The sequence below is a fragment of the Grampus griseus genome (assembly GCF_964374135.1).
Source record: "Grampus griseus genome assembly, chromosome: 15".
Lineage (NCBI taxonomy): Eukaryota > Metazoa > Chordata > Mammalia > Artiodactyla > Delphinidae > Grampus > Grampus griseus.
This window is the reverse complement of record NC_139009.1, coordinates 20,459,717-20,480,076: the sequence shown is the minus strand read 5'-3', so window position 1 is coordinate 20,480,076 and position 20,360 is coordinate 20,459,717. Positions and strand designations below refer to the sequence as shown.

Genomic DNA, 20,360 nt, shown 5'->3' with positions numbered 1-20,360 from the left:
CCTTCTGGGTCCCAGCCTCTATTACTTCATCTAGGGCATGGTCCCACTTCTGACCTTGCAATGTAGAGCATCACCATGTCGAAAACTCACCCTTCATTCTTTGAATTTTCAGCAGAGGAGACAGGCAACATTCAATCTGTTATATACCTTGGGAAAAGGACATTTTCCCACACTTAACCTGCTTGCCATTAAAAAAAAATTTATTTACTTTATTTATTTATTTTTGGCTGCGTTGGGTCTTCGTTGCTGCACGCGGGCTTTCTCTAGTTGCGGCGAGCGGGGGCTACTCTTCATTGCGGTGTGTGGGCTTCCCACTGCGGTGCCTTCTCTTGTTGCACATCACGGGCTTTAGGCACGCGGGCTTAGTAGTTGTGGCTCACGGGCTCTAGAGAGCAGGCTCAGTAGTTGTGGCTCACGGGCTTAGTTGCTCCGTGGCATATGGGATCTTCCCGGAACAGGGCTCGAACCCGTGTCCCCTGCATTCGCAGGCGGATTCTTAACCACTGCACCACCAGGGAAGTCCCCAGCTTGCCATTTTTAAAACACATTAATGCTATATTTAGAGGCAAAATAGTAGAGTGACAAGAACCAGACTTTAAGGCAGGCAGATCTAGGTTTAAATCCTAGCTCCATCACTTATGGTTATAAGATCTTGGGCAAGTTATATAATTTCTTTGAGCTTCATTTTCCCCATCTGTAAAATGGAGTAATAATACACCCCTTGTGGGGTTACCATGAGGATTAAATGAGATAATGCACGTAAAGCACCTGGGACAGCACCTGCACAGAGTAGGAGCCCAATAAACACTAGTGATTTATACTACCATTATAGCTATTTTAGTTAATAAACAATAAGCCTAACTGGTAGGTAGCATGAGTGTGCACACCGTGTTATATGTATCAGATGCTCCGGAAGAAGTGAGAGATAGAAGTACCTTAAGGCGCTTAGAGTCCAGTTAGCAAACAGGACAGGAAACACGTTCATTTCTAATAGAAATGACTTCAAAATAATGAGAGTACAAAGCAGCGCAAGATAACATTCCTCAATGGTGATGGCAACATCAAGTTCAACAGACCAGAGGAGGGGAAGGACACAGTAGGATGGGCAGGCTGAGAGCTGGAAGGGGGCAGGATGAGACGCTCTGGGGTAGGAAGTGAGGTGGGCGGAGCCGGGGACACAGCCAGAGGACAGAGAATAGATCTGGTCTTGACTGAGGCAAACTGTGTGGACCTTGATGAATTTGGATTCCATCAATCAGCAAAGTTTAGCAACTTGTGTGTGTGGAGGTGGTGGTGATGAGGGGGCTTTGGGAGTGTGGGGTTTAGGAGCACATTTACGGAGAGGACTCTGGTCACCCCCATCCCTGGACATGTCTGTGGTCACAGCAGGCTTCTGGGTATGAAAATCAGACTCCAGAACATGGCCCTGACTGCTCAGTGCAAAGTCGGCTGCAGTGCTGAGATGACGGACCTCAACCTGCGGACTGGGATGAATGACATATGGGAAACCTGTTTCGGGGAAGAAATAGCAGCCAGGTTTGATGACAGAAGAGGAGAGGATGTAAATAACAGGGGAGGTTTTATGCCTGCGTGGCTGAAAAAATAGTATCAGGAGAGGAACAACCAAATTTAGGAGGGAAGAGAGTCTTTGGAAATCTTAATGCAGAGCTGACGGATGGAGCAGATGAAAATTGTTAATTATAACCAACATCCATTGAGCACATACTCTGTGGCTATTTAATTCTCACAACAGTCCTGTGAAATATGTATTATTGGGCTTCCCTGGTGGCGCAGTGGTTGAGAGTCTGCCTGCCAATGCGGGGGACGCGGGTTCGAGCCCTGGTCTGGGAGGATCCCACATGCCGCAGATCAGTTGGGTCTGTGAGCCACGATTACTGAGCCTGCACGTCTGGAGCCTGTGCTCCGCAATAAGAGAGGCCACGATAGTGAGAGGCCCGCGCACCGCGATGAAGAGCGGCCCCCGCTTGCCACAACTAGGGAAAGCCCTCGCACAGAAACGAAGACCCAACACAGCCATAAATAAATAAATAAATAAATAAATAAATTTAAATCATATGGGCTTCTAAGAAGACCTCTGCTTAAAAAAAAAAAAAGAAAGAAATATGTATTATTCTCCCCATTATTCAGATGAGGAAACTGAGGGTTGATATTCATATCTATTAGGCTGGGAAGGACGTCTCTTCCCATCCATTTAGGAGGGGGATGGATAGAGGAGGAGATGAGCTGAGGTGACATGGAGGAGAGCTGAGGGTGCCCAGGTCCTTGGTCCCAGACTTCTTAGCAAAACAGAGGAAAGGTTTTGGGAAAATTAGGAGTGTCAGTCTGAGCCAAGACGAGGTTTAAGAAAACTGTATGGGAAATGCACTACAGAATCCACGAGGGAGGGCTGAAGTAAACTTGCCATATTATAAGGGGTCAGTTCCATGAAGCCAGGAGCTGGGACGGAGAGAGCAGGCTGGGATTGCGGAGGGAGTGGGGAGTCCAGGGACGGACTGACAAAGGCATCCAGGTGGAGGTCCAGCACAGCCAAAAATGGGGCGGGGTCCCAGAGCAGAGCTTGTCTGGGGCTTAGAGTGACATCTGAACCTTTATGTTTGTTAGAAATACAGTTCGATTCTCCGATGGTACGTGAAGGCAGGTGCTCTGGTGGGAAAGGCCTGAACTCTGGAGCCTGGCACACCTGGTCTGAGGTCTGGCTTTATCGCTGAGGAGTCCTGTGGTCTCGAGCCAGTAAGCTCTGGCTTGGGAGGATGGGGGCGCCGTTCCTGGAAGGAGGGGTCCCTGGGAGAGGAGTGGGGTTGTGGTGGATGCGTTGGGTTTGGGGCAGGTGCACGGAGGTGTCTAGGCTGTAGCTGTAAGCCTGGGAGTCATCAGTGACAGATCACCTGGGGAGAGAAGGTGGGGAGGGGGAGAAGGCAGTCTGGCATAGGATCCTGAGAAGCAACCACAGAGGAGAGGAGTAAGACAGACAAGACCACGGAAGGAGCCTGGGAAGGAGAGTCAAGAGGCAGGAGGGAGAGCCGGCTGGCATGGGGTTATGGAAGCCAAGAAAACCCTGTCACCAGCGCAACAATCTCCCTGGCTCACTGGCTTCAAGAAGAGGTGAGCTGCCCTAGAAGCTAAGATGTCTTCGAGGGAAACCCAAGCTCCCCTTCCCAGATGCGAGCGCACCAGGGTAGCCTTCCGGTCTCAGGGACAGTGAACGCATCTGCTTGGGAAGCCCTGATATAAGCCTGCCTGGCCCCTGCTCAACAGGTAGACCCTGGGCACACAGGACACAGCCAGCTGCAAGCGCTGCTGGGAGAGAGAAAGGTAGGGATTCAGTGTGAAATCCCCATCTGCCCTCCTCCCTTCAGCCCCATCAATAAAGAACAGGCCTGACTGCTATGCTGTGGGGAGCAGCTGGGTCAGGCGCAGGTCAGACCAGGCTGTGCAAGAGCTCTTGCTGCCCCTTCCCTTCTGTGGCAAATTCCTGAAGACAAAGAGGTGCTGGCTGTCTCCAGGGCTGCTTGTGCAGTGGCCTTGTGGCAGGAAAGCTAATTGCAAAGGGAAAGATGGCTCCTCGCTCTGGATTCTCAACCCTGGAGGGGCCCAGGGCAGCAGGGGATTAACCCCCACCATAGAAACTTTGGGATGAAACTAGACCCAGAGAAAATCTCCTGAAGGGATGCAGACCAACACAGAGACCTGGTCCCCACGAAGTGCTCCAGGAGAGGGTCACCTGCACAGCCAAGTGCTGCCCTCACCTAACCTTCATGACCACTGTGTTGGACAGATGTTTTCACCATCTCAGTTTTTGAGACATAAGCCGAGACTGGGATCCAGGTATTTTTATTCCAAATCTCATACTCTTCCGTAACCCTGAGAATAGATTTGATACCAACAAATAGCAACTAAGCACAGAGCTTCATAGCCTGGGGCAATCCCAACTGCAGATTCAGGGTCTCCCACCTGGTATACTTAAAATAGACAACAGATAAGGAAGTATATACGTCAGCCCTAACATCTTCTCATTTTAGAACTAGGAATACATGAATCCCAAATGGTGGGAGAAATGGAAAAGCATGCATGGTTCTTATCAGGAGACGATGCACATTTCTGTGGTTAAGACATTTCCTTTAAACCTGGGAATGAATTGTGTTAATTCCCAGACCCAACAGACTAGCATGTCCCGGGGACACAGAAGCTAGCAAAAAGTGACACCACTCCCGCGGAAGCCATCGGACCACTGTGGCAGTTACCACCTAGGCTGAACTCATGTTCAGGAGAGAAATGAACATTTACTGACAGCCTGCTTTGTGCAATGTTCCTAATATTATTCGTATTTATTATCTTATTTGATCCTCAGAATGACTCTGTAATTTAAAGCAAGGACTCAAACAGATATCTGTATACCCGTGTGCACAGCAGCGTTACTCATAATAGCCAAAATGTGGAAGCAACCTGGTGTCTATCGACAGATGAATGAATAAACATAATGTGGTACGTACATAGAATGGATGTTATCCAACCTTAAAAAAGGAAAGAAATTATGACACAGGCTCCAACATGGTTGAAACTTGAGGACATTATGCTCAGTGAAATAAGCCAGTCATAGATGGACAAAAAAATGTATGATTCCACTTCTACGAGGTATCTAGAATAGTCAACTTCATAGAGATGGAAAGTGTAATGGTGGCTGCCAGGGGCTGGGAGGAGTGGGGGATGGGAAAGTTAGTATTTACGGAGTACAGAATTTCAGCTGGGGAAGATGAACAAGTTCTGGAAATGGATTATTGTGGTGACAACGCTGTGAACGTACTTAATGTCACTGAACTGTACACTGAAAAATGATTGAAATGATAAATTTTATGTTATATATATTTTATCACAATAGAAAATTTAAAAATATATGACTCTGTAGGGTAGAGGTTACTCTTCTCGTCTTACAGATAAGAAAAATGGGGCACAGAGGAAATCATGCAGCCAGACTGAATGAGGGTCTATCTGCCGCTAGCACCCTAGGTTTCCTTTACACGATGCCGCCCCTTCTAGAGCTCAAGATAGCCCTGGTCTGACTGCGGGGCTCCCTGGCTCCAAGATTCCTCTGTCAAAGGATGGAGAAAATCCCAAGTGAAATTGGACCTAACTGCAGTTTAGAAACAGAGGGGTGGGTGTGGCTTGGGCTTGAATTACAGGGCTAAACCTGAGCATTGTGCCAACTCTAAAATTATGAAATGAGGGTCTCCAGGCGTCTCTCTAATCCAGAATGATTATCTTCACTGCCGAGCATCCAATTTAAATCATTGTGTTTAATACAAAGCCACAGAACAGAGCAGCCTGTCTCCCGACATGTAGTTACCATGGAGACCGGAGATGATCCTCAGAGGGAGTTATGTGGCGGAGGGAACGTGGCTGCTAGCTTCTGAGAAGACGGGGGGCCAGGGGAAACCGTTCTAAAATAGAGCCCGGAGACGCCCTTTGTCATCTTCCTCCTTAGCAAAGCCCCTTCTAATCCCAAAGCGGGAAAGTTTACAGGTAAGCAGGTCATGACCACCTTTATTAAAAGTCCAGGCTGCCCAAAGAGGCCAGACCAGAGGGTTTTATCAACAATCCAGAAATAAACCACATGTAACCCCATCTGCTCTCCTTCCCTCATCTACTCCAGTGTTGGCGAGGCTTCATTTTGGTCCCAAAGCTCAGTGATAATAGTGCTATCAAGCTGCCCGAGGGAGGCTGTCCTGAGGCCACGCTAGGTGCTGATGCGGGGGAATGAGGAAGGCTGTCCTGAGGCCGCGCTAGGTGCTGATGCTGGGGAATGAGGAAGGCTGTCCTGAGGCCGTGCGAGGTGCTGATGCTGGGGAATGAGGAAGGCTGTCCTGAGGCCGTGCGAGGTGCTGATGCTGGGGAATGAGGAAGGCTGTCCTGAGGCCGCGCTAGGTGCTCATGCTGGGGAATGCGCGCTGGCGTCTGCTCTGGGAGGCAGGGAGGCCTATGCCTGTACTTGCTAGCTTGGAAAGGCATTTCACTCCCTGAGACTCAGCTTCTCCACCTGCAAAGGAAGGAAAATAAGGCCTGCCTGAGGGGGGCTTTAAAGATCACGATACGTGTATAAGGGATACAGAAATGCTGGGCCTGACAGGGCAGTGCAGCCCTCCTGGAGGGGACAGCGGCTGGAAACGTAGCTGCAGGTCCTATGCAGAGCCTTGCACTGCCAGATGCCACCTGGGGGTCTGGGAACCCAGAGCCCGTGAGAGGCTCCACACGCTCCAGGCTGAACACTGTATTTTCCACACAGCAGGAAAAGTAGACTCTTTGATGGACCACTATGTCTGGGGCTTAGAGATTCAGAACAAGCGTGCTCTCCCGATTATAAGTCCTAGTTATCTTAAGCCTGGCAAAGTGAGAGTCAGGGCACCAAACCAGGAAAGAGCTACAGCCCAGGCCTGGTGGTAACAAAGGGTACCAAACAGAATGGAAACCTGACGGAGGGAAGGGGAGAGGGTGGCAACAGCTCAGTGGTTAGAATTTCAGTTCATGTAAGTTTTATCCTAACCTAGTCCGCTCAGAACTCCCCGGCCCACTTCTGTTCTCCATTGACTCTAATTGTAAGACAAAGAGGGAGCAAGAGGAAGCAGAATGAACTCTTCCCTATGACATCATCACAACTTATTATACATAAAGATATGGGTCATGTGAAGAAAATATATCGAGATCAATATGTAGCCAAGTATCATGGAACATCCTCATGGACCTCATCTGAACCCCCAGCACTCAGTTAAGTTCTTTTTAACACACACACATCACAGATTTTTTTCTCTCCAAATAACTTTAGAAAATTCTAAAGAAAATTCTTAACTTTTCAGGCTAACAGAAAGGGACCCTGCTAAGGGCTGAGAATGTTTATCAAGTGCTTGGTTAATGCACTGAGTTTACTGTTCTCTTAAGTTTTTGGTTTACAGCCTGCACTAAAAAAGTTTGCTTCCAAGGATATAGAATGGCCAAAACAACTTTGAAAAAGAAGGACAAAGTTGGAAGACTTACACCACCGGCTTTCAGGACTTACTCTAAAGCTATCATAATCAAGACATTGTGGTATAGGTGTAAAGATAGATACATAGGTCAAAAGAACAGAAAAGAGAGTGCAAAAATAGACCCACACATATATGGTCAACTGATTTTTGACAAGGGATGATCTTTTCAACAAATGGTGCTAGAACAATTGGATAGCCATATGTAAAAACACTGAACCTCAACCCTTACTGGATACCATATATAAAAACTAACTTAAAATGAATCATTGACCTAAATGTAAGAGCTAAGATTATAACACTTCTAAAAGAAAACATAGGAGAAAATCTTAGTGACCTTGGATTTCACAAAAATTTCTCAGTTACAGCACGAAAAACAAACTATGAAAGAAAAAGAATTAATAAATTGAAGTTCAAAATGAAAAACTTTTGCTCTTCCAATGACATTGTTAAGAAAATGAAGAGGTAAGTCATAGCCAGGGAGAAAATGTTTGCAAAACATGTACCCAACAAACGACTTGTAGCTAGAACATATAAACAACTCTGACAACCCAATAAAAAGAAGACAAACAGTGCTCACTTCGGCAACACTAAATTTGGAACAATACGGAGAAGATTAGCATGGTCCCTGCACAAGGATGACACACAGATTCCTGAAGCATTCCATATTTTTCAGTTGTAAGGTAAATAAGTACTAGGGATGTAATGTATGACATGATAAATATAATTAACACTGCTGGATGTTATAGGTGAAAGTCATTAAGAGAGTAAATCCTAAGAGTTCTCATCACGAGGAAAAATTTTTTTCCTTTTCTTAAAAAAATTTATTTATTTATTTTGGCTGCACCGGGTCTTAGTTATGGCACACAGGACCTTCACTGCAGCATGCGGGCTTCTTAGTTGTGGCATGCATGTGGGATCTAGTTTCCTGATCAGGGATCGAACCTGGGCCCCCTGCATTGGGAACGTGGAGTCTTACCCACTGGACCACCAGGGAAGTCCCTCTTTTTTCTTTTATTTTGTATTTATATGGGATGATGGATGGTCACTAAACTTATTGTGGTAATCTGTTCATGAAGTATGTAAGTCAAATCATTATGCTGTACATCTTAAACTTATACAGTGCTGTATATCAACTATATTTCCATAAAACTAGAAAGGAAAACATAAAGATTTACCTATTCTTTACATTTCATAAAAAAAAAAAAAGACCAATGACTCAAAACATAGGGAAAAGATGTGAACTCTTCACCAAAGATATACAGAGGGCAAATAAGCACATGTAGAGACATTCAACACTAGGGAAGTGCAAATTAAAACCATAGTGAGCGGGCTTCCCTGGTGGCGCAGTGGTTGAGAGTCCGCCTGCTGAGGCAGGGGACATGGGTTCGTGCCCCGGTCCGGGAAGATCCCACATGCCGCAGAGCAGCTGGGCCCGTGAGCCATGGCCGCTGAGCCTGCGCTTCCGGAGCCTGTGCTCCGCAATGGGAGAGGCCACAACAGTAAGAGGCCCGCGTACCGCAAAAAAAAAAAAAAAAAAAAAAAAAAACCATAGTGAGCTACCACTGATACATCTGTTAGATGGCTAAAATTAAAAAGACTGACCATAACAAGTGATGGCACAAATGTGGAGCCTGGAAGGAACAGAAAATGTTACAACCACTTTGGAAACCACTTTGGCAATTTCTTAAAAAGCTAAATGTACACCTACCATATATTCTAGGTGTCCCACTTCTAGGTAATTACACAGGGGAATGTAAGCATGTGTCCACACAAACACTCGTACACAGATACTCATAGTCACTTTATCTGTAGTTGCCAAACACTTAATAATGCTAAGTAAGAAACCAGACCCAAAAAAGAAATACATACTGTCTTTTCCATGATATAAAAATGTGAGAAAATGCAAATTAATCTATAGTGACAGAAAACAGATCAGTGGTTGCCAGTGCAGGGAAGGATTGCAAGGGACACCAAGAAACTTTGGCTGGGGGGGGTGGCGGTGATGGATATGTTTATTGTATTAATGGTGATGGCTTCGCAGTATCTACACATGTCAAAGTGTATCAAACCATACACTTTAAAAATGTGTGGCTCATTGTATGTCAATTATACCTTAATCAAGTTGTTTAAAAAAAAAACATAACACATAGATTAAAAAAAAAAAAAGTGGCTTCCTGGGCTACCCAATCATGACCTTCTTCATTCTGTACATACTCTTCCCAAGAACAGAGTTCACCAACATTCATCAAGCTTAAATTTATTTTTAAATATTGAGAACACTGTAGAGAGTTTAAATCTAAAGAGGCAAGTTACTTATAGATGAGGGGTTGAATTCATTAATCTCCAGTGGCACTTCCAGCTCTAAAACTGTGTGCACGAGTGAGTGCACATGTGTGTATGTGAGAGTGCGTGTGTAAGTGTGCGACTGTGAGAGTGAGTATGTGAAAGTGTCTAAGTGTGTGAGTGTGTGTGTAGTGTGAGAGATAAACATTTGTGAATGAGGGACTTCCCTGGTGGTGCAGTGGTTAAGAATCCACCTGCCAATGCGGGAGACATGGGTTTGGTCACTGGTCCAGGAAGATCCCACATGCCGCGGAGCAACTAAGCCCGTGCACCACAACTACTGAGCCTGCGCTCTAGAGCCCGCGAGCCACAACTACTGAAGCCCGCACACCTAGAGCCTGTGCTCCGCAACAAGAGAAGCCACCGCAGTGAGAAGCCCGCACACCACAACGAAGAGTAGCCCTGACTCGTCACAACTAGAGAAAGCCTGTGCGCAGCAACGAAGATCCAACACAGCCAAAACAAACAAACAAACAAAGAACCACACTGGTGAATGAGAAAGTTCTTAACTATAGCTGGCCTACAGCTCTATCCTCACATAGTCACTACTTAGGGATCCTCACAGCACCTAATTTTTAATTAACAAGAAATAAAAAAGGATCAGAAGGAGAGAAAAACATGGTTGGCTACAGGGATAACCTGAGGGAACAATGAGGCGGAAACCACGTAAGGGAGAAGATACAGCGTCTACACACATTTCTACCTGCCAGTGAACCATTCTAAGATGTGTACCTGACATTCAACACAGAAATATGGCCACTTCAGATAGGAGGCAACCTCAGTGAGGAGAAGAGATATTTTCAACTGAGATTTTTGAAGCCTTCCAGAAGGCCATATTCAAATATTTCTTGAAATATTAAAAAGTATTCCGTTTTTACGAAAAGAAATAGGAGGAAGAAAAATACATCATTCATATGCTATATGTCTCACTGAAGTATACATACAATACACGATGTATTTTTCTTCTATCTTTTTTTTAAATCCCAGAGATGCTGGATGAGAGTATAAAAGCAGAGCTAGTATGAGATATGAAAGGTTTCCAAGATGCTTGGGTTTAATCACAAAGGGTACATTTATCTCTATTCTTGAACCAAAGGTTTTAAAAAGCAGTAATCTCTCTGTATAGATCAATTCTTTGCAAACATTCTTATTCTAGGAAATGAGGAGCTGCTTGGTCACCATAGGAGATTTTTTTTCCAATGCTAGATGTAAAAATTTGTAAGAAATGATAGATCTCTCTTACATTTGTTCTAAGAAGAGTCAACCTGGCCTACACGTTGGCCTGCCAATTAACATAGATGTACAGTGAAAGTTGCCAGCAAGGTTTTGTTATACGAGATACCTGATTTGAAGCAGGACATCTTTAAATAGCTCCTGCTACGTGCTGAGTTTATGACTGGATATTTCTGTTTTTAAGAGAAAGAAAGGAGAAAGAAAATTATCTAGAAGTCATCACCAGTACTATTTAGGCTCCATTTGAAACCTATAACACACACAGTCAACCCTGACAGTAGAGACAGAAACCAATTTTGTAATTCCTATTTGATGTCTAACACCTTAATACGTATGCCTGTGAGGAAACTTCACAAATAGATTTTTCAGGGGTTGGTCCTCAGTCATCACGATCTATTTATTTATTTATTTATTTATATTTATTTATTTATTTATTTATTTTGCGGTACGTGGGCCTCTCACTGTTGTGGCCTCTCCCATTGCAGAGTACAGGCTCCGGACGCGCAGGCTCAGCGTCCATGGCTTACGGGCCCAGCCGCTCCGCGGCATGTGGTGTCCTCCCGGACCAGGGCACGAACCCGCGTCCCCTGCGTTGGCAGGCGGACCCTCAACCACTGCGCCACCAGGGAAGCCCCATGATCTATTTATTTAACAAACACTCATATAGTGCTTAGTAAGCACCAAGTACTATTTTTTAAATATATTTTTTATTTTAAAATTTTTATTCATTTTTTATTTTGGGCCATGTGGCTTGTAGGATCTCAGTTGCCCAACCAGGGACTGAACCCTGGCCACGGCAGTGAAAGCACCGAGTCCTAACCACTAGACTGCCAGGGAACTACGAAGTACTATTTTAAGTTCTTTACCAGTAGTATCTCAACACACATAAAGTATTATCATAATCTCCATTTTCCAGAGAAGGAAACTGAAACACAGAGAGAGATTAACTCGTCCAAATCACGCAACCAGTAAATGTGGAGCTGAAATTCAAACTTTGGCCGTCCACCCCAGCCTGTGCTCACGACTGCCACCCTATGTAGACATTCATCTATTTCTTGAGCATCTATTGTACTACATGTTTTAATCTTTGTGAGTCTGTGGTGAGTCACGAGTTAAATATAAATTGTCGTCTCTGCCCCTCAAAGTTTTCAATCCAGCTGAGAGACAAACTTTACATAGGAAACAATTTGAAAGCCCCAGGATGACACTTTATTTCAGCTGAGGAGAAAAAGGTGGATCCTGGGGCTGAATTAGCTGGAGGAAGAATGCGACATGAGCTTGGTAGGTCATGAAGGCTTTCTGTGGATGGGTGGGAAGGGATGGCAGGAGGGAGCATGGGACATTCATTCATAGCGAAGGGGGCTGAGAAAACCCCCTTCCTGATGGATGGGCACATATGGGCAGTGGGGATTGGATGGAGAGGGCAAGGTCACATGGTGAGCTGTCCAGGGTGAAGACCTAGGACTCCAAACTAGACAACAGGGAGCCACTGCAAGTTCTCAAGCAGGACATGACCCTGCTGGCAGAGCCGAGGACACAGGCAGCACGGGCACTAGATGGACAGTAGAACAATCTCACTGCAAAGCCAAAGTGGGTGGATCAAGTAACCCAAGAAACCAGACAGAGTCAAGGCCAGGCCTAGGGTGGAAGCAGGCACTCAGCCTGGGGACTAACAGTTATCATGCACGTACTCTGTGCCAGGCACTGTGTGAAGTGTTTTTCATGCATCAACTCATTTAATCCCCACAACAACCATTTGTAAATGGTAAAAACTGTCAGCTCTAAGGCACTGACATCAGTGTTATTCCTCTAGGGACAGCGGTGCATTATAAAGCCACCATCTTGGGGAGGCAGAGAGCTTACTCTGCTGTCTGCCTGATGCATCAGTTCCTTGATGCCTTTATCTGGTCCACACAGTGTTGAGTTAACTATTTGCATGCAGCCTACTGAGAGGTCAGAGGCTGTCTGAAAGGGGTGACTGTCCAGAATCTGGGGTTTCAGGATCCTCTGAGTGGTGTGGTGAAAAGGGCCTCAGACTGAGAACCTTACAGTCTGGTCCAACTACCTCTGGGACTTGGGGCAACTCATTCACTCTCTCTCCCTGTCAATGGGAGGGTGGGGCTCTATTTCTAAGATCCCTCCAGTTTTCTTACCGGAATGAAGTGAACTTGGGAACATCAGTTAATAAGCAAGACTGTATGAGTCTGGATTCCGGTAAGCAGGAAGGGTTACTGCAGAGCAAAAAGACTGTAAAGACATTTTGGCTAGAATTAAACAGAAATGGACAGAATAACAGAGTCAAGAAAAAAGAAGAAAGGAAGTGAGCAGCATTTAAAGGTTTAAAGCCCAAAGAGCCAGTTTCAAAGGCAAAATAGCAAAAACAGTCTGCCCAATGGATACATGGGCTCCTTGGTAAGAAGGTTGGCAGGCTGGACAACAAAGGGAATTTATTTATGTCCCAGCGGGTCCTATCCCAGGACTCTGATAGGTTTAGTCCTCTGCAGTGGGAGGAGGGAGGTAGGGTCAGGACCCTCCACTGGGGGCGGGAAGTGGCAGGCCACCTAGCCTGTGCCACTGTACATCTGCTAGGCTGATCCTGTTCTAGACAAACACTCTTTGGGTTAGGATTTGGCTCCCCTTGTGGTTTGACTACAAGAATAGATGTCCTGCTGCTGATGGTTTTGAGTTAGTGGGAGGCTGTCTCAGTGACCAGATGGCCCTGGCACAGACAAGAGAGAGTCTCTGGGTCCTCAAAGAAGAGGCACAGACCCAGCTGGATTTCCATTTGATGACATCTTGACCATGGCCAATCCGCCGCTCATTGATGATGCCTATGCGGTACAGACAGGAGGGCAGAGCACAGCACCAGGGACACTTAGCAAGTACAGGGGTTCTAGGCCCCAGGCTGGGGCTTGGGAACCCAATAATGGGACCCTATAATGTGAATAGAAGGAGAGAAACAAATAATACTGGCAAGGGTGAGGCAAGACAAGCCCAAGTTTTCAAAGGGGATTCAGATGTCATTCTGGCACATAAGGTGAGGGTCAGACAGGCAACAGGAGTAACAGCCAGGACAATGTGCCATTCAAAATTGCCAAGAAAGTTCTTTAATAATCCGCATGCTAGTGTTAGGATCATCAAGGATGCTTTAAAAAAAAATACATGGGCTTCCCTGGTGGCGCAGTGGACAAGAATCTGCCTGCCAATGCAGGGGACACGGGTTCGATCCCTGGTCCGGGAAGATCCCACATGCCGCAGAGCAACTAAGCCCATGTAGGCGCTACTGAGCCTGTACTCTAGAGCCCGAGCTCCGCCACTGCAATGAGAAGCCCGCGCACCGCAACGAAGAGTAACTCCTGCTCACCGCAACTAGAGAAAGCCCGCGTGCAGCAATGAAGACCCAACACAGCCAAAAAAAATTTTTTTTTAAATTAAAAAAAAATATAGATGGGGGAAGAGGCAGACCTAGAGACATTGATTTCATTAGTCTGGGGTGGAGGGTACAGGCAGTAGAGAGGAGGGGTCTGGACATGTATTTCTAAAATAATTCCCCAAGTAGTTTTACTGTAATTTGCTTCCAAAGGTTGAAAACCATTGGCCTAGACAGTGGTTCTCAGTCTATTTTTGGAGGAGTGGGAGGCAGAAAAGGCATCTAGGGAGCATTTCCCCATTGTTCCTGCTGCCCCCTCTGTCACCATCTTAGTGAAGGGGCTGTGCCTGTAGTTTGATTCTGATATTCCCACCGGGCCACGGAGAGCCACTGGTGGGGTGGAGCTCAACAGCCTGCATTAACATTCTTATTATGTAATATTAGATTCCCACCAAAGAATAAGGATAACTTATGAGTAAGCTAAGTAGGATAATGATAAAAGACCCCCGTGACCCAAGTGAAATCCTAGACCTTTATTAACACAGTTGGTGTCACTGGCTCTCCTCCCTCCCCTCCTGCCCCTGCCTTCCCACAGGAGATAACCCCCTTCCTCCGTGGGGGCATTTTTAACAAGCAGGGCGTCCTGGCATCTCTGGAGACCAGGTTCTGGGCCTCTGGGAGGGAGGGGCCTGCAGGTTGGAGGCGTGGAGGAGGCGGGGAGGAGGATGGAGTGCCCGGGCTGTGAGCAAGGGGGGCAGAGGCAGGGGAGCCAGGCAGAGCGTGCCCCAGCCTCTAACAGAAGCAGAGGCGGGCAAAGCGTGTGTTAAAGAAGCGCTAGAGAAACCCCTTCAGACCCAGTACAATGGAGACCCAGATGCTCTCAGAAAAGCCAGGCTTTCAACGGTTTTGTTTTCCCAGCTCTGGCTGCTGCTGCCCAATTGACAGGCAGGCCATAGCTCAGGGGGTGCAGAGTTCAAGGCCCTTCGGATCTGTCAGACGGGAACAAAAAGGCGCAACTTGATCTCTCTTTCTCTATAGGCTAATCACAAGGGTGAGCTTTCCTTGGGGTTATTATTCTATTATAAACCCAGATGCTGAAAGCAGATCAACCGTTACCTTTCTTAGAAGGTGCAAAGTAGGTCAGCGGCAGTCTATCAGGGTACACAGCCTGGGCCTGAGTGCCACAGGCTGTGTGAATAATTAATCCACACATCCCTGACATCAGCAGTGCAACAGGAGAGCATTTTCTCTCCCCAGGAGATTGTCAGGAATTAGAGATAAGAGGAAGCCAAAATATCCAGCCGTAGGAGCAGCAACAGGGAGGAGCAATCCAGGAGTGGGGGGGACGGGGACGGGGCAGGAAGCCAGTTCTTGGGAGGCTGGGATGTCTGAGGCAGGACTCTGGGCAGGGTCTCCCAGAGGGGTCTGGGGAGGACTGCGTCAGGGGCTGTGTTATGAAACAGACGCTCAGTATGAGCTGCGGCACAAGGACAAGGTCCGATCTTACTTAGGGGGTGGATATAACAAAAGGTCAGTTTAGGTGACGCGAGCAGCCAGAGTGGCTTGGCGTTTATGGGCCTATAACTTGGGCCTGGCATGGATTGGGGGTATCTGATCCTATAGGAACTGGGGGAGGTGGGACCCTTAATCACACAGGGGTTTTTCTGTGTTTTTCCAGAGACAGCTGCTTCCATGGATGAGAAGCCTGGAAAAGATCAAAAGTTACCCACCACCTTGCACAAAGTTGCACGTGCAAAGGTCTTCATTCGCTGTAAAGAGCTGGAGGCTCTCAGGGGAAAACTCGTCACTCCTGGTTAATGAGGCCCCGGCAGATGACAATGTGGAAAATAAAACAAAGAAAGGCCAGCCTGCTCTCCCAGAGGCTGGTAGGCAGCATAGTGACAGTGTGGCATCCGACCCTGGACTAAAGATCTCCCAAGCGGGGAGAGTAACCTGCAAGCTACAATTTTTGGTGCAAGGCTGCACACTGCATACAATTTTTGGTGCACGCTGCAAAACGGACCCCAGCATGGACTGGTGTGGTAATCAGAGTTATGTTGGTGGTAAATACCGGGTCCTCTCTTACTCTCTTGCTGGGAGTATAAACTTACAACCAAACTGGAAAACAATGTGGGAGTTTCTCCCAGAGCTAAACATGTGTGTCTTCTATGACCCAGCAATCCCACTCCCAGGAATATGCCTGTAGAAACGTGCACACACGTTTACTAAAAGACATGGATGGGAACATTCAGAGCAACAGCATTTGTCATAGCCCCGAAGTAGCAACCACCCAAATGCCTGGTGACAGCAGAATGTCTAGGTACTCTGTGGGCTCTTGTACAGTAGAACACTATGAAGCAATGAAGTACAACGTGCAACAACATGGCTGAATTTCACAAAAATAATGTTGAGCAAAGGAAGTCAACGCAAGGGTACAGGCTGCCTGATTTCATTTACATAAAGCAAACAGTCAAAACCTATGGTGAATATGCTGAAAACCACCCGCTTCTGCACTTTAAAGAGGCAAATTGTATGGAGTGTGAGTTATACCTCCATTAAGCTGTTACTTTTTAAAAACTATGGTATTAGAAGTCAGGATAGCTGTTATCGTTGGTGAGGAGTAGTGACTAGGAGGGGGCACAAGGGGGGCTTCTGGGTGCTGGCAATGTTTGGTTTCTCAGTTTGGGTGCTGGTTACAAGGGTGTGTTCAGTTGTGATGATTCTGTGTACCTTAGAACCTGTGCGCTTCTCTGTATGTATGCTGTACTTCAATAAAAATAACCACAAATGAAGCAGACCTGGCCTGGCCGGGCTCAAGTGCATGGGGATGGTGAGCCGGATGTGCTCACTCTCTTCAGAAAGGCCCCGACTGCCACCAGAGTCCCCCCAAGAGGACCCTGCAAGAGTTTATGAGGATGGGGCTCCCCATTCATTAGTGAAGCCTCATCTGCAGGGCCCTGGAGTAATTCTCAGAGGAGAAAGTAGGGCAGGTCCACCAATCACTTCTATTCCCAGGGCTTGGCTCAAGCAGGCAGGTGTGGCCTGGGATGCCAGAGTATTCAGCAGGCCTGGCGGCATCCTTGCCTCAGCAGAGGCTGGGCCATGGCTACTGTGACTCCTCACAGCTCAGCCTTCCGGGGGTCTGATCTGTTGCGTCTGGACTGGGAAGGAGGCATATCCTCAGGGAGACCTTAAGGGACATCTGCCTGAGCTGGGCCAGCCTCTGCCTGCCTGGAGCCCCAGCCAGGCTCTTCAGGGTGGGTTTGGGGAGCCTTATCAGTTGCTGCCTAAACAGCCGGAGCACTGGAGCCCCCAGGAAGATGGATCCCAGGGGGAGTGCACTGAGCACGGGAGAGGGGCTCCCTGAGAACCCCAAGTAGAACAGAGGTGAGATTTTAAGGTACAGGGCCAATGGGGATTTGAGGCAGTGGGCCAAAGTAGGACATAGGACTGCTGCCACTGGTGGACTCCTTTCACCCAGGGGGCATTAGAGGCCAAGTCCTTTATAAATCAGACAGTACAGAGGGCTGCTGCCAGGGCCAGGGACTTCTGACCCTCAAGATGCTGATTCAACTCTGCATTTGAAAAAAGTCTTCCAAGATGAATCTGATGCACAGCTGGATGTAGAGACAGCATGGATAAGTATCAATCACTTATTCAGTCAACAAACAATTGCTGGCCAGCTACTCTCATTCCAGGTCAAGGCCAGGTTCTGGGAAAGCAGAAGAATACAGTCAGGTCTTGCCCTTAAGGAGCCCATAGTCTGGTGTCCAGGGAGAGGCCTGCATATTACAGATAATTACAGCACACAGGGATGACAGCAATGACAGGATTCTGGAGCACAGAGAAAGGGTGAAAGAACCTACTTGTGACTCTTTTGGCGAAACATAATTTCCTCCTGATTCATTTGTTTCACAGGTCTGAATTTTTGTATTTTGCATTTAGGGACATAAAGTAGCTCAGGCCCAGCTCAGTAATTCTTAAATATTGTCCATGATAATTCACTCTGAAAAGAGGGCCTACCACCAGTATCTTTCAAGCTGTTTTTAAAAAGAACGAGCTAGGAAAGATAATAAAAGATAGTTAACTATGTCTGTTTCATAATTCTACCATTAAAATCATCTAGAATAGGCATATCTATTTTTCACAATTTTGGGGAAATTAATTTAGCTTATCATACATAAAGCAGTCCCTCAGACCTACCCCCGCCACACACACACCTCCTGCCCCACGCATGCACAATAGGAAACTCCAGCTATTCTCCTCTTCCTCTAGGTCTGTACTACATGACATAAAAATATAAAAATAAAATCAGTTCCTGGCCTGGGTGCCTCAGTAAGTGATGCGATCAGCAAAATAGGCTTAAATGCCTCCTTTTCCATAATCTTAGAAATCTATGACATTTAGCCTGAAATTTCCTATTTTAGTTGCCACAGTGGCCCCTTCAAGAGCACCCTTCTCCTTTGAGTGATACAGCAGGAGCACCCTGTTCATGTGGATCTAGTCCAGAGCAGCCCCAGAAACAGAGGAAACCACAGAGGAAGGCACTTTCCCCAAACAGAAGCTTTACCTTGGTCCCGTGGTAGAAGTCGTCCACGCATGTGGCGTTCATGAAGGTCTGGTGGAAGTGGGTGCTGGTGTCGATGCCTCCAGGGATCACCAGTTTCCCAGTGGCATCAATCACCTTGGCCCCTCCGGGGATCATGAGCTCACGGCCCACCTGCTGGATGATGCCATTCTCAATGTAGACATCAGCCTCGTGGGTGCAGTCATCGTTCACAACCTTGCCTCCCTTGATGAGAATCCGCACACTGGCTGAATTGGCAAGCATGTTCCTGTGAAAGGGGAGAGGGGGCACTGGTCAAGGTCCAAATTCCTTTTCACTGTCACCAAGGTCCCACCCTTTCCTGTGAGAGCCCAAACTCCATGGGCAGAGTACGTGAGCAGGGATGGGGAGGAAGTTTCTCCACAGCCCGAGGACACTGGTCCTATAGCCAGCTGGGGCCACAAGCCTCCCACTGACCTCCCAGCAGGACTCATTGGGAATCATGACAACACAGCAGTCAGGGTGAAGCTGGGGCCCAAAGAAACATCAATTTTCACCTTCTCAAGAAGTTGTGGTGGTTCTAAAGCATTTTCATATCTCTTGTCTCATCTTATTCCTAAAACAACCCAAGAAGTGGCATTTTACAGACGAGAAAACTGAAATTGCTAATAAGGAATTTATGGCTACTAAGTAGCCAAGTCAAACCCAGACGTCTTGTAGGACCAGTGTCCCCACTATACCGTATGGTCCTGAAGATGTCAGAGGCTCCTGGGACGTGTCTCAGAGAGCCAGATTCTCCAAGCCTCACAGCTGCTTAATTCCTGTCATGCTTCAGATTCTGATTCAGTTCACCCTCCTATGTCTGTCTCAAGAAGTCCACGACCTCACTGAAGCGCCACAGCTGGCTGCATATTGACAAGCTCATCTGATACGCTCAAGCCCCCCCGCAAGGTTCAGCTTTATTTGGCCCAGACTGCATCCCCAGAATCAACTTTTCAAAAGCCATAGAACTCTACCATACACTTAAAGAGGAATTAACCCCGATCTCTTCCAGAAAATAGAGACGGAAACCTTCCCAAGTCAGTTTATGAAGTCAGTACTGCCCTGATACCAAAGATAGAGAAAGACAGTATAGAAAAAAAAAAAACAAACAAACAAACTATAAAGTAATATCCCTCATAAACGTAGGTACAAAAATTTCTAACGAAATATCAGCAAACAGAATTCAGCAATATGTAAAAGAATGAAAGAATCCCACTATGCAAATGGAATTACTTCCAGGGATGCAAAGCTTGCTCAATATTTGAAAATCAATCAATGTAATCCACCATATTAACAGGCTAAAGAAGAAAAAAATCACATAATCATATAAATTGATGCAGAAAAAGCACTGGACAAAATTCAACACCCATTTATGATAAAAAACTCTCAGGAAAGTAGGAAAAGAAGTTAACTTCCTCAAGTTGATAAAGAACATCACCAGGGACTTCCCTGGTGGTGCAGTGCTTAAGAATCCGCCTGCCAATGCAGGGGATATGGGTTCGATCTCCGGTCCAGGAAGATCCCACATGCCACGTGCTGCAACTACTGAAGCCTGTGCACCTAGAGCCCGTGCTCCCCAACAAGAGAAGCCACTGAAATGCAAAGCCTGTGCACTGTAACGAAGAGTAACCCTTGCTCAGTGCAACTAGAGAAAGCCTACACACAGCAATGAAGACCCAACACAGCCAAATAAATAAATAAAAAAATTAAAGAACATCACCAAAAAACCTACAGCTAATATCAGAATTTAGGAAAGACTGAATACTTTCCCCCTAAACTGAGAATAAGGCAA

The 20,360-nt window shown here is 46.6% G+C and overlaps 1 protein-coding gene across 1 annotated transcript in view; it reads right to left on the bottom strand.

Annotated features, from left to right (window-relative positions):
* Positions 1-18,811, bottom strand: part of DPYSL5 (dihydropyrimidinase like 5) — a gene marked incomplete at its 5' end in the record, with an annotated part of 50,474 nt that extends 31,663 nt beyond the window's left edge. The window contains one exon of the mRNA XM_082672678.1: positions 18,551-18,811. Coding sequence (XP_082528804.1) covers positions 18,551-18,811 — 261 coding nt within the window. The remainder of the gene's footprint in view (positions 1-18,550) is intronic.
* Positions 18,812-20,360: the final 1,549 nt, after the last annotated feature.